This window comes from Abramis brama, assembly GCF_963993115.1.
Source record: "Abramis brama genome assembly, chromosome: 5".
Lineage (NCBI taxonomy): Eukaryota > Metazoa > Chordata > Actinopteri > Cypriniformes > Leuciscidae > Abramis > Abramis brama.
In genome coordinates, this window is record NC_139967.1 from 31691491 (window position 1) to 31703890 (window position 12400).

Sequence of the window (12400 nt, forward strand, 5' to 3'; positions counted from 1 at the left end):
ATCTTACATTTGTGAAGATTCCCCTAAGTAAATTAAACTTTTCATGTGATGTTTCCTTTCTGTAGTGTTTGTAAACAGCCAAATCCAATCAATGTAATTTTATTTGAAAGCTGTCATTGGATAACTCATTTATGATGGATATTATTCACATCTATGTTTTTCACTAGGATGGTAGACGATAAATATATCTTTCAAATGTCTGGTATCAAGAGTAATTCCCAGAAAAGACAGTTACTCCAGGGCATCAGACTGCTGGGAGGCAGATACATTGGGGGCTCTGTAAGTATCCTCACCAATTTCACATAATTCTTTACCCTTACCATAAATTGAGACAACCTTATGAATTATGACATCTGCTTGACATATTGTATTGTACAGTGGCCCTGAAATATCTGGGCAGTTTAGTGTTTGACTGATTGCATTAGATAGAAAATATCAAACCAAGTGTAATTTATTTTAAAGAAAGTATGTTACACACAAGCACACATATCAAGAAATATATTTAACAACTTTGTTATGTTTTAAATATTTCAATAATAATATACCAGTTACCTAAAAGTAGGTGGGGAAAAATAAGCTAGTTAGTTGTAAGAAAGGCTCTAGTATCATTTTGTTTGCAGAATCTACTAGGTTAATTCAATAACAAGTTTAAGTGTGGCATAACCACTCAAAAGTGCACTGCTATATTAATATATTATACAGCCTTTGTAAATTTCGCACAAGCCCACCTTCTCCTCCATTGCATCAAACGTGTCTTACGGTGCGTGCAGAAAATGATAAAGTGTTGGTGATTAGCCCTGAAAAATGACTCTAATTGCTTCCTGATGTTACAGTGTATTTCGGACTGTATAATTTTGTCCTTGCCCTCAATACCATCTTAATATAGTCACAGATTGTTCTCTCTACTAATTGAACCCCTCATGAGAATAAACTCAACCTCAAAGTTCTTGACCTTTTCCTATCTCATGGTAAGGTTGTAGACCAGATTAGTAAAGTGACTTTATAAGTCAGATGAGAAAGATCTTTTCTTTTTTTTCTTTTTACATAATTTACAGTTCACAATATTTCAATGCCAACATGTTTCTGTTCCAGGATTATAAGGAGGCAACAACTCACCTCATCGTCCAAAAAGCTTTAGCAAGTGAAAAGTTTCTCGCAGCCTGTGCTGGAGGTCTGTAATATTGGAAATTGAGACTTGACCGTCATGTGCTTTAATGGATTAAATAATTGATTTGTTGACACGTTACAGGAATGGACTCATTACAATTTTTTTTTTATGTTTTTGAAAAAGTCTCTTCTGCTCACCAAGGCTGCATTTAATTAATCAATAATACAGTAAAAACAGCAATAGTGTGATTATTATATACATATTATTACAAATTAAAATAACTATTTTCTATTTGAACATACTTTAAAATGTTATTTATTTATGTGATGACAAGGCTGAATTTTCAGCATCATTTCTTCAGTATTACATGATCCTTCAGAAATCAGGTAACATTTTGTATTATTATGATCAATGTTGAAAACAGTTGCTGCTTAACATTTTTGTGGAAATGATTATTATATTTTTTTTTAGGGCTGTCAAAAGATTAATCGCGATTAATCGCATCCAAAATAAAAGTTTGTGTTTAAATAATATATGTGAGTGTACTGTGTATAATTAAATTTGTATCTAGAAATGCACACACATGCATGTATATATTTAAGAAAAATGTGTTATTTATATATAAAAAAAATATTTATATATAATATAAATTATATATAAATATATACAGTATATGTATGCAAATATTTCTTAAATATATACATGTGTGTGTATTTATATATACAAAATAATTATACACAGCACACACACATATATTATTTAAACACAAACTTTTATTTTGGATGCGATTAATCGCGATTAATCTTTTGACAGCCCTAATTTTTTTTAAATCTTACCACAAATGTTTGAATGCTATCATTGTTTCCACAAAAATGTTAAGCAGCAAAAACTGTTTTCTACATTGCTAATAATAATAATAATAATAGTAATAATAATAATAATAAATGTTTCTTGAGCAGCAAATCAGCACATTAGAATGATTTCTGAAGGATCGTGTGACACTGAAGACAATTCAGCTTTGCCATCACAGGAATACATTACATTTTTAAATTTAATAAAATAGAAAACAATTATTTTAAGTTGTAATAATATTTCACAATATTACTATTTTACTGTATTTGTGATGCATACGTGAGCATAATAGACTTATTTCAAAAACATTAAAACATAATGATGTTCCCAAACTGTAACTCAGATGTTGACTGTGCTTTCTATTTGTTTCAGGGAAGTGGATAGTCACCCCGGAATTTGTTCTGGACAGTGTGAACCAAATGTCGTGGCTACCAGAGGCTTCATACGAGTTAAACTTAACTGCTCAGACCCCTGAGATACCCAATCCACTGAAAACATGGAGAGAGAGGGTGGCTAACAGCACAGTGTCTGGAGCATTTCAGGTGAGCATCACTATATTGTTAACTCGCTTAGAAAACAGCTAAAAGAAATGTTTGACATTTCCCTTTTCCACCTGTAGGACTGGGTAGTGCTTGTTGACATTGATGATCCAGCGAGGAGGAGTATGTTTGTCAGGTCAGGATGTACACAGTGAAAACACTTTATTTGGACGACATGATTTGGGCCTTCAATGATGATAATTTGCTGGAGGCTCATGTTGAAATTGCTAATGCAAATTTTGCAAACCACTTTTTGTTTGCAGGATATTAAAAGCAGGCAGAGCTGTTGTCTACACAGACTGGCTAAAATCATATGCTGTAACTCACGTGTTATACAAAAACACATCCGATGAGAGAGCCGAGAAGTGTGGAATCCCTCGCTATAAAGTCAGCTATGTAGCCAAACATCTTTTTGGGGTATAGTAACTTTTTGTATTGTACGTTTTTTTAAGGAGTAGTTCATCCAAAAGTGACACACTTGTCATTGTTAACTCACAATCATGTCATTCCAAACCTGTTGTGTTGTGTTCTTTCATGGAATGTAAAAGAAAGACTGTTCCATACAACAGAATCATATAGTGACTAGGTGTCGTCAAACTCCAAACAGGACAAAAAGGCCCCATAAAAAGAAAATTGTTCATAGAACGCATCTGCATGTTATGGACCTAACACCGTGGGTCAGTGTGTCTTGACGTGTAAAAGTTTGATGCCCATGGCACTAAACAATGTCTTGGAATATTGCAGACAAGTAATATTTATTATACTTTTTTCACCTGGCCACTGCTATGTCACTTGTTTGTTGTATTGAAAAGAGCAGCATCAGCATTTTGCAAAACATCTAAAAATTATAGAGGTGAAACTACATGGCGAGTAAATCATTTTTTTCAGTAATCATAATGTTTCTCTCATAAGTCTCATACTAAATTGGACTTAAAATATACAAATATTTAATATTAAATATAAAAATGTATTCTCTTATTCATTAGCAGTAATGTTTTTTTTTTTAAATAAATGCTTTTATTTAGCAAGGATCATTACATTGCTCAAAATTGACAGTAAAGATTTCTATTTCAATTGAATTCTGTTCTTGTGAACTTTTTATTCATCACGAAATCCTGAAAAAAATTATAATTGTCAACAAAAATACTAAGCAGCACAACTGTTTTCAACATTGATAATAATAAGAAATTTTTCTTAAGTATCAAATCAGCATATAAGAATGATATCTTAAGGACTGGAGTAATGATGCTGAAATTTCAGCTTTGGCTTCAGGAATAAATTACATTTTACATTATTTTATATAATAATAATATTTTACAATATTACTGTTTTGCTGTGTTTTTGAAAAAATAAATGCAGCCTTGGTGACAGTGTTAATTTTGGCAGCCATTTTTGATTTAGTCTTAGTTTTCATCTTGAGACGAAAATACTTATTGGTCTTAGTCACATTTTAGTCATTTTGTCTTTCATAGTTTTAGTCTAGTTTTAGTTGACGAAAAGTCATTGCATTTTTTGTCAACTTTTAGTCAAACTGCAGTTACCGACATTAATTTTGGTAGCTATTTATATGTATTCTTTATTTTTTATCTCTAGGCCAATTCAGTTAAGCTTATGAGAAATGTAAATTAAGGTAACAGGCTGTATTGACATTGCACTCTTTAGCAGTAGCACTTGTGCAATTCTACATACCCCTTTTCCTTAGTTCAGTGGTTTTTAGAGTGCCCTACCCCCTGGCACCCCCTCTCTTCCACTTAGACTGCAGTCACAATTTTTCCATTAAGGGACAATATTTTTTAAATATTTTTTTTTATTAAATAATGTTCAATAAATATGCAATGATGGTAAAAACAAAGTGATACCGGTACTTTTAAAATATTAAATTAAAGCCAGTAGTAAGTCACTGTCTTTATGAGTGAGTCATGGAGTCATTCATTCATTCATTCATTCAGTAAGGAAGCAAGCTGCTATTTTTATGAACGGGTCAGGAATCTCACGATTCTTTCAAAGCAACAGATTCGTTCACGAATCACCGCTGTGTGCTGCAGTTCTGCTGTGGCTTTCGTTGCAAAATAGAGCAATAAGCCTAAATGTAGGCTAGTACATTATTTAATGTTACCCTTCTGTTTGTTGAACTGTTGTATAAAATTAATGTCACATTTGAAATCGTGTGGATATTCAGGAAACATTGCATTCTTGCTCGTATAATATGATAAACATTAAAACACTGCTGGATATCAGCCTATATTTTGATCGCAGATTTAGTAGCACAGATAGCGCAAACCGCTCGTGGCAGAACACAGACCGACTGAACGACACTTTAATTTAAGTAGAAAATCTCAAATGAAGATCGCTAAACTCCAGCTTACTCGTCTGTGTTTTCAGATCATCCGCGGTTCTTCAGCAGTGTAGAGAGCGCGCGCGCATGGTTGCCAGATACTATTGAAAAGACCGGGTAGAAAACGTGTTATATTAACAGAAAAGCTCTGACTCGGGGTTTAATTATTGAAATCTGGCAACCGTAAGCATGAACGCTCGTAAAAAACAGTCAATGTGTTGTCGTCTCCTTTATTTGACACAAACTACAAGTGGTTTTGGTTAAGTTTAAAAAATGTTTAAAGTTTAAACACATTTCAGTCTCGTCTTTTTTCGTCAACGATATTGCATGTTCATATAGTCACAGTTATCGTTTAATGACGTGGGTGTCGTCTCTCATCGTCTTGTCTTAGTCAGGGGAAAAAAGGTCGTCAACGAACATTTTTCGTCATAGTTTTCGTTAACGAAATTAACACTGCTTGGTGAGCATAAGAGATTTCTGTAACACTTCACAATAAGGTTTCATTAGTTAAAGTTAGCTACATTAGTTAACATGAACTAATATTGTATTGCACTTCTACAGCATTTATTAATCTTTGTTATTACATGGCTTGGTTGAATTCTAATGTAGAATGCGGTCTGTTATTTCTTGATAACAGACCGCTGCTAAGTATAACACACCGTTGCCATGAAAAACAGCGTTGCTATGGACGCAGGATTCTAACCGGAACGGACTATTTTCTTTAGCGGAAGCAATCGCTTCGTGTCGGGGTCCTGATCAGCCTGTCGGGGTTGTATTCGCTATAACAACCACCTCGCTCTACATTATCCCTTACTTAATGGTAACTTCAACATTTACTAATACATTGTTCAAATCAAAAGTTGTATTTGTTAACATTAGTTAATGCACTGTGAAGTAACATGAACAAACAGTGAACAGCTGGATTTGTATTAACTAACGTTAACAAAGATTAACAAATACAGTATCAAATGTATTGCCCATGGTTAGTTCATGTTAGTTAATACATTAACTAATGTTAACAAATGAAAACTTAAAGTGTAAAGTGTTACGTGTTACCTAGATTTCTTTTAAAAAAACACGACTTTTTATATTCGACCTTAAGCTTTGATATTAGTGATGTTTTTGTTGTTTTTCTTTTGCAGCATGTTTGCTCCGAGTTAAACTGGTCCTGTAATTTTGAGTCCTTTGATGGAAAACAGAGCTGTGAATCAGCCGCTCAGGTTGCTGCTGCTGTCACTGACGAGTCCATGGATGTCACTGATGACTTTTCACATAAAGAATTGGAGGAAATGTTCAAAGAATACATCGTAAAAATGGAGGTCTAATATATTTTTATTCTGATACTTTTATAACTCATTTTGAAACATAATTATGGCTTTCGCAGATGGATTTCGGGCACAAATGAGAAAGTTGTCACGCTTATCACTATAACTACTATAAAGTATGACCTTACATGACATCTCGTTTCAGAAACGGAAGAAAATGCTTTTGACAGTCCCAGAGTTCTACAGCTACTACACACCCAACCTGCCTGTTCAGGTATTCAAACCTGTGTGAAACTTTTCAGCACATCTTTCTGCCATACACAAGCTGTTAAAGTGTTCGACTCATCAAGAGGATTGGGTCATTCAATTTCCTGTGTGTCACATTGAGGAGTAATAAACGGAGGGCTCATCGCAGCCAGGTCACCTGATTTAGGCAAATCCGTTTGATCGGTACACTCATGATTGGCATACCCATTAAAGAAACATTGCAGTGCGCCTCCACTGGTTTCTCAAGCGGAAATGTCCAAATGCACTCATTTGACATTGACCCTGAGAACACATTATCATCAGTCATCTTATTTCCTGTATGTCTTTGTCTTACACTCAGATTCCAGTGGTAGATTTTAGCAATGTGCAGAGCTTGGTGGAGTGTGCCTTCTTCCCTCAAGCTCTGGAGGAGATCCTGGGGTCCCTGCAGCCTGGAGTGAAGCCCCCAGCCCTGCTGCTCCAACAGCTAATGCAGCACACACTGCATGTATGTATAATAAGAGCTATTCGGAATCCCAGAGGCCCTTATAAAGCACTGTTACTTTTAGTTGGGATTATCTTTCTTAAAAAGCAAAGTTTAGTACTTTCTCTTTCTTTAAGGGTGTTTTAAGAAGTGTGGTTTCTGTTACATTAAAGGGATGGTTCGGAGTAAAATCAACCTAGGGTCCTTTGCACCATGACTTCGAGCCGAACACCCCCACCCCCCAACCCCCCCCCCCCCCCCCCCCCCCCCCCCCCAGAAGCCTTTTTTCCATTGGTCGAACATTATTAAAGTTAGAGCTTATTTAGAGATATCAGCCAAATGGCTTAGTGCAGGCGCTAATGGAACCAAGGTTGTATCTCGTAAATTACCCCACTTATGCATCGCTTTCTGCCAGGACTTTTACGTGCTTTTCCCAAATCACGGAAGTGACCTCGACGTCCGGGTTAGCGATAGCATGAGCCATCAGGCAAGTGTTACTTAAATAAACTCCTGATGTACTTACAAACTTTCCAATGCCTTGTTTTATGAGTACAGAACCTATGTGTACTACTATATAAGTTTGGTACCATTCTGGGCATTATTAGTGGGGTAATTTACAAGATACAACCTTGGTTCCATTAGCGCCTGCACTAAGCCATTTGGCTGATATCTCTAAATAAGCTCTAACTTTAATAATGTTCGACCAAGGGGAAAAAGGCTTCTGGGGGGGTGTTTGGCTCGAGGTCATGGTACAAAGGACCCTAGGTTGATTTTACTCCGAACCATCCCTTTAAAACAGCATAATTTTTTACCAATTACTAAAGACCTATTCACACAAAGTGAAAATGTTTGTGTGATGACATGATGTTAAAACAAAAACATTTTTGGTCACACTTTAGATGAGGGTCATATTTTCACTATTAACTAACTATTAACTAACTCCTAATTACTGCTTATTAATAGATAGTAAGGTAGTTGTTATGTTTATGTACTGGGTATGATTAAGGGATGTAGAATCTGGTAATTCAGAATAAGGCATTAAAGGATTAGTTCACTTCAGAATTAAAATGTCCTGATAATTTACTCACCCCCACGTCATCCAATGTTCACGTCTTTCTTTCTTAAGTTGAAATTAAGTAATGAAGTAAAGAAATTAAGGTTTTTGAGGAAAACATTCCAGGATTCCAGGATAGTGGACTTCAATGGGGTACAACGGTTTGAAGGTCCAAATTGCAGTTTCAATGCAGCTCAAAGGGCTCTACACGATCACAGCCGAGAAATAAGGGTCTTATCTAGCGAAACGATTGGTAATTTTCTATAAAAAAATAATAATAATTCTGAGGTGAACTAATCCTTTAATATGTGCTTTATAAGTACTAATAAACAGCCAATATCCTAGTAATATGCATACTAATAAGCCCTAAATTGGGCTACCCTTTTTTTTTGTCTTTGCTTGATGTAAAAACTCACTGCTTTGTTTAACAAGGAACATACAGCCATAGTGGCAAGCTAAGTGAAAATGGTTATAGAATATGACAAGCAACTGCACAAAATGTGTTTATATATTATACATACAGTACTACTATTGAAAAGTGTGGGGTCAGTAATATATTTTTTAAAGAAATTATTACTTTTATTGAGCTACGATGCATTAAATTGATCAAAAGTAACAGTAGAGACATTTATAATGTTATAAAAAGATTTCTATTTCAAATAAATTCTATGCTTTTGAACTTTTTTTTTTTGATAGCAATAAGAAATGTTTCTTGAGCAGCATATTATAATAATTCCTGAAGGATCATGTGACACTGAAGACTGGAGTAATGATTTTGAAAATTCAGCTTTGCCATCACAAGAATTAATTGCATTTTAAAATATATTAAAATAGAAATAAACTTGTATAGTATTTCACATTTTTTGTTTTTCCTGTATTTTTGATCAAATAAATGCAGCTTTGATAAGCTTAAGAGACTTCTTTCAAAAACACAAAACTTTTAGTAAATATATTGTGTCTAAAAAATAATAACTCCTATAATTATAGAAATGTTTACTATTTTGTGTATTTGCTGTCATTAAATTGTAATGGTAGATTTATCAGAATTATATCGGCCATCAGCCTCCTTCCTCTCTAGATATGTTTTGATCACCACTGAGGTTGGTTTAATCATCTGAACTCCCCATAACAGATGGAACTCTGCATGGATGTTTTTAAAAAGCTTGTTTGTACCTCCCCTGTTCTGAGTTGACAAGATAACCTAGTCTTCGCTCTTGCTCTCTCCCTTCTAGGGCGATGCAAAACCATTGTACCTCAGCATGTTTATCACCGTTCTCCACAGTATCCTGCGCAACAATCCTACCTGGGGTTCTCCTGGACACACAAAGTACTTCCTTCAGGTTCTCCAGTGTCCAGAGTGTAAGGGCGGACTCTGGTCACTTCTTGAGACGTCAGTTCGGTATGACATTGTCAATGTACCTGTCAGAACTGCTCATAAGCAAACAGAGTTTCTCAGTAATGCAATTTTATCTGATTTATTCAAGAGTGTGTCTGGCAAACGGACCCACCTGTCATTCACTGCCAAGCTCACCATCCACTGAGTTGTTTCGTCTCCATTGTAACCTGCATGAGTTCTTCCTAAGACTCTTTCAGCTGGAGCTTCATGCTGCTAGCTCAGGGTGAGCACCAGAGCTCTCTTCATCTCTGCTTCAATAAACAACAACCTTTTGATATCCTACATGAGCCCAAAGAAGAGAAACTGCAGTATTTTTCCAAAAGTGGAGTTATGCTAATGTCTTACTGTACACCTTTTAGGCGCATTCAGTCTTTTTTCGTAGAAAGACAATAGTTAAGTAACTATTGTTAACTATAGATATTAACACATAGATTGTACATCAGCATTCCTTATTATGACCACACATCTACCTGTCTGCTGTATTGTACAGGATCATATATTGTATATTCAATAATTACCTTTTTTTAAACTGCATAAACTATATTATATTAACCCTAAAACTAAAATGGTGATGATTTCAACATAACAGATCTGTCGATGTATCTATGTACACTGTATTAATATATGTTGCAGTAACCCTGTCTTACTCTGTGCAGGAGGTCACCCGGGAGCAGTCGGGCATCTGTTCTGTACAGCACCTTTTGGAACATTTGGGAGAAGTCGACTCTGACCTCAAGGGCAGTTCAGCAGCTTTGCATGCTGCTGATTAAGACTGTACTGTGTGCTTTCAACTCCACTCAGGTAGGAGTCTTTCAGTCAACTGTGTGATAATGATAGTCTGTCATAGTACATGATTGTATGTGATTTTATAACATTTCATTATTTGCTGTTTATCAGTTATAACAACCCACTCCCAGTAACATTAAGGATTTATTTTTTTATAAAATAAAAATAAAAATGTGACCCCACTACAAAAAAATGAGGTACATAAAAAAAAAATATATATATATATATATATATATATACATACTGACATATTTTATTGAAATCTCCTGATTTTACATATACAGACATATGCAAGATATATGCATTAACTGATGCGACATATTGTTGTGATCTATGCACAAAGTGAATTTTCCAGCTTATACTAAAATTTGTCATATTACACCTGTTTGACCATAGTATGCCAAGAGATTTCCACACTGAATATAACATTTTGTCGAGACATGTCCATTCCAGATGCTTCATCAGGCTGTGCAGGCTGAGTTTACTGTGTGTTTGTGTGTAGGAGTGGAGGCTGGGAATGTCGGTCACTCTGCAGGAGATTCTGTGTGTAGTGGTGGAGTTCTGGGCTCAGGAACACAGTCCACTCAACAGCAGTCTGGTGGAGAAAGGCTTTAAAGACCTGGCTGAACACATTGCCATACTGTGCCAAGGTATCCAATTGTGCAGTGGGAAACTGGTGAATCACTTTTTTTTTATAAATATACACTCACCGGCCACTTTATTAGGTACACCTTGCTAGTACTGGGTTGGACCCCATTTTGCCTTAATTCGTCATGGCATAGATTCAACAGGGTGCTGGAAAGTTCAGTTAGAGAACAGACACTACAATTAGAAGTGTCTGGAGTCAGCAGGAGTCAGATTTAATTTATCAGCATGATGCTTATTTGTTAATAAAGCCGTCTTATTCATTTTGTTAATAAAAGTTCTATGTTTAATATACAGTAAGTGAGTTTGTCATTGTACTGTTTTGTTGTTGTGTTTTTCATTAAGAATAATGAACCCACCATTCAAGCAATCGCCGCAAATTCGGCAATTTAGATTAAAGGGATACTTCAGGATTTAGCATTAAGCTTTGTATTAGTAGAAAACCTGTAGTATTTTTGAATTACCGTGCTTTCCACCCTCATATCCCCCTGAGAGGAGAGATTTATGTATTTTTTGTCTGGAAAAAATCCTCCGATGACGCAAAAATCGTCATTTTGCGTCATCGGAGGATTTTCTGGCCAGAGGCTAAAGACTACAGCCAGTAGGAGGAGCTGTCCCGCATGTTTTCAACCCGCAGGGATTCTGCTTTTGCTTTCTGCGGTCGCCATTCATTGTTTACATGCTCGCCTCTTGTTTCAATCTAACTGAATTCATTCCGATTGGTGAATCTGAATGTAGTGTTTACATGAACGCTAAACAAGTGATCGGTTGATGTGCGTTTTAACATTGCTAAGAAAATTCCCGCACCTCCGTGAGAGATGCGAGACCCGGCGCGTCTCTGTAATGACGCCACCGGCCTCGCGCCGTTCTCCCGCGGCCGTCAGCCTCGTCCTGCTCGCCACAGTAAACATAATGAATGGTGACTGCATGTAGAACGCAAAAGCCGAATCCCGGACATTTTGGGCGATCCCGAAATCCCAGGCAGACTCGTCACGGAGACTCACTGGTAGCCTAACCTTGTTTTCAACTGCGCTCTCTTACCGGTAGGCGTGGTCTCCTAGGGCAGCGAAGCAAGTGCATTCTGGGAGTTGTTGTCTTTCATCCACATAAGCCAAAAATACATTTTCTGGCTTTTCTCAGTCTAGAAAGCTCCAAATTCAAAAATTTCTTCACATTTCTTATACATAAATGACCTATTTTAAATACACATTCATCTTTCCAGAGGTGAAGTATCCCTTTAAAAGCAAGGTGGTACCAACCGGTGATTACCGGTGTTGTCACAGGTCGATTAACCGGTGGGAAAATTTCCTCACCGTCACCAACATCTGAATGTCGCAGCAGAAATAGAGACTCATCAGACCAGGAAACGTTTTTCAAATCTTCTATTGTGTAATTTTGGTGACCCGTGCAAATTGTAGCCTCAGTTTCCTGTTCTTATCTGACAGGAGTGACACCCGGTGTGTTCTTCTGCTGCTGTAGCCAATCTGCTTTGAGGTTCGATGCGTTTTGTGTTCAGAGATGCTCTTCTGCAGACCTCGGTTGTAATGAGTGGTTATTTGAGTTACTGTTGCCTTTCTATTGTATCAGTTCGAACAATTCTGGCCATTCTCCTCTGACCTCCTCTGGCATCAACAAGGCGTTTTCGCCTACAGAACTGCCGCTCACTGGGTATTTTCTATTTTTTTGGACC

At 36.3% G+C, this 12400-nt stretch overlaps 1 protein-coding gene across 1 annotated transcript in view; it reads left to right on the forward strand.

Annotated features, from left to right (window-relative positions):
• The window catches only part of slf1 (SMC5-SMC6 complex localization factor 1), a 41898-nt gene that overhangs the window by 177 nt on the left and 29321 nt on the right, over positions 1-12400 (forward strand). The window contains exons 2-13 of the mRNA XM_084113905.1: positions 168-279; positions 1093-1171; positions 2333-2502; positions 2580-2635; positions 2763-2916; positions 5977-6153; positions 6305-6373; positions 6707-6853; positions 9116-9282; positions 9368-9502; positions 9936-10080; positions 10568-10715. Coding sequence (XP_083970031.1) covers positions 169-279; positions 1093-1171; positions 2333-2502; positions 2580-2635; positions 2763-2916; positions 5977-6153; positions 6305-6373; positions 6707-6853; positions 9116-9282; positions 9368-9502; positions 9936-10080; positions 10568-10715 — 1558 coding nt within the window. The 5' untranslated portion in view covers position 168. The remainder of the gene's footprint in view (positions 1-167; positions 280-1092; positions 1172-2332; positions 2503-2579; positions 2636-2762; positions 2917-5976; positions 6154-6304; positions 6374-6706; positions 6854-9115; positions 9283-9367; positions 9503-9935; positions 10081-10567; positions 10716-12400) is intronic.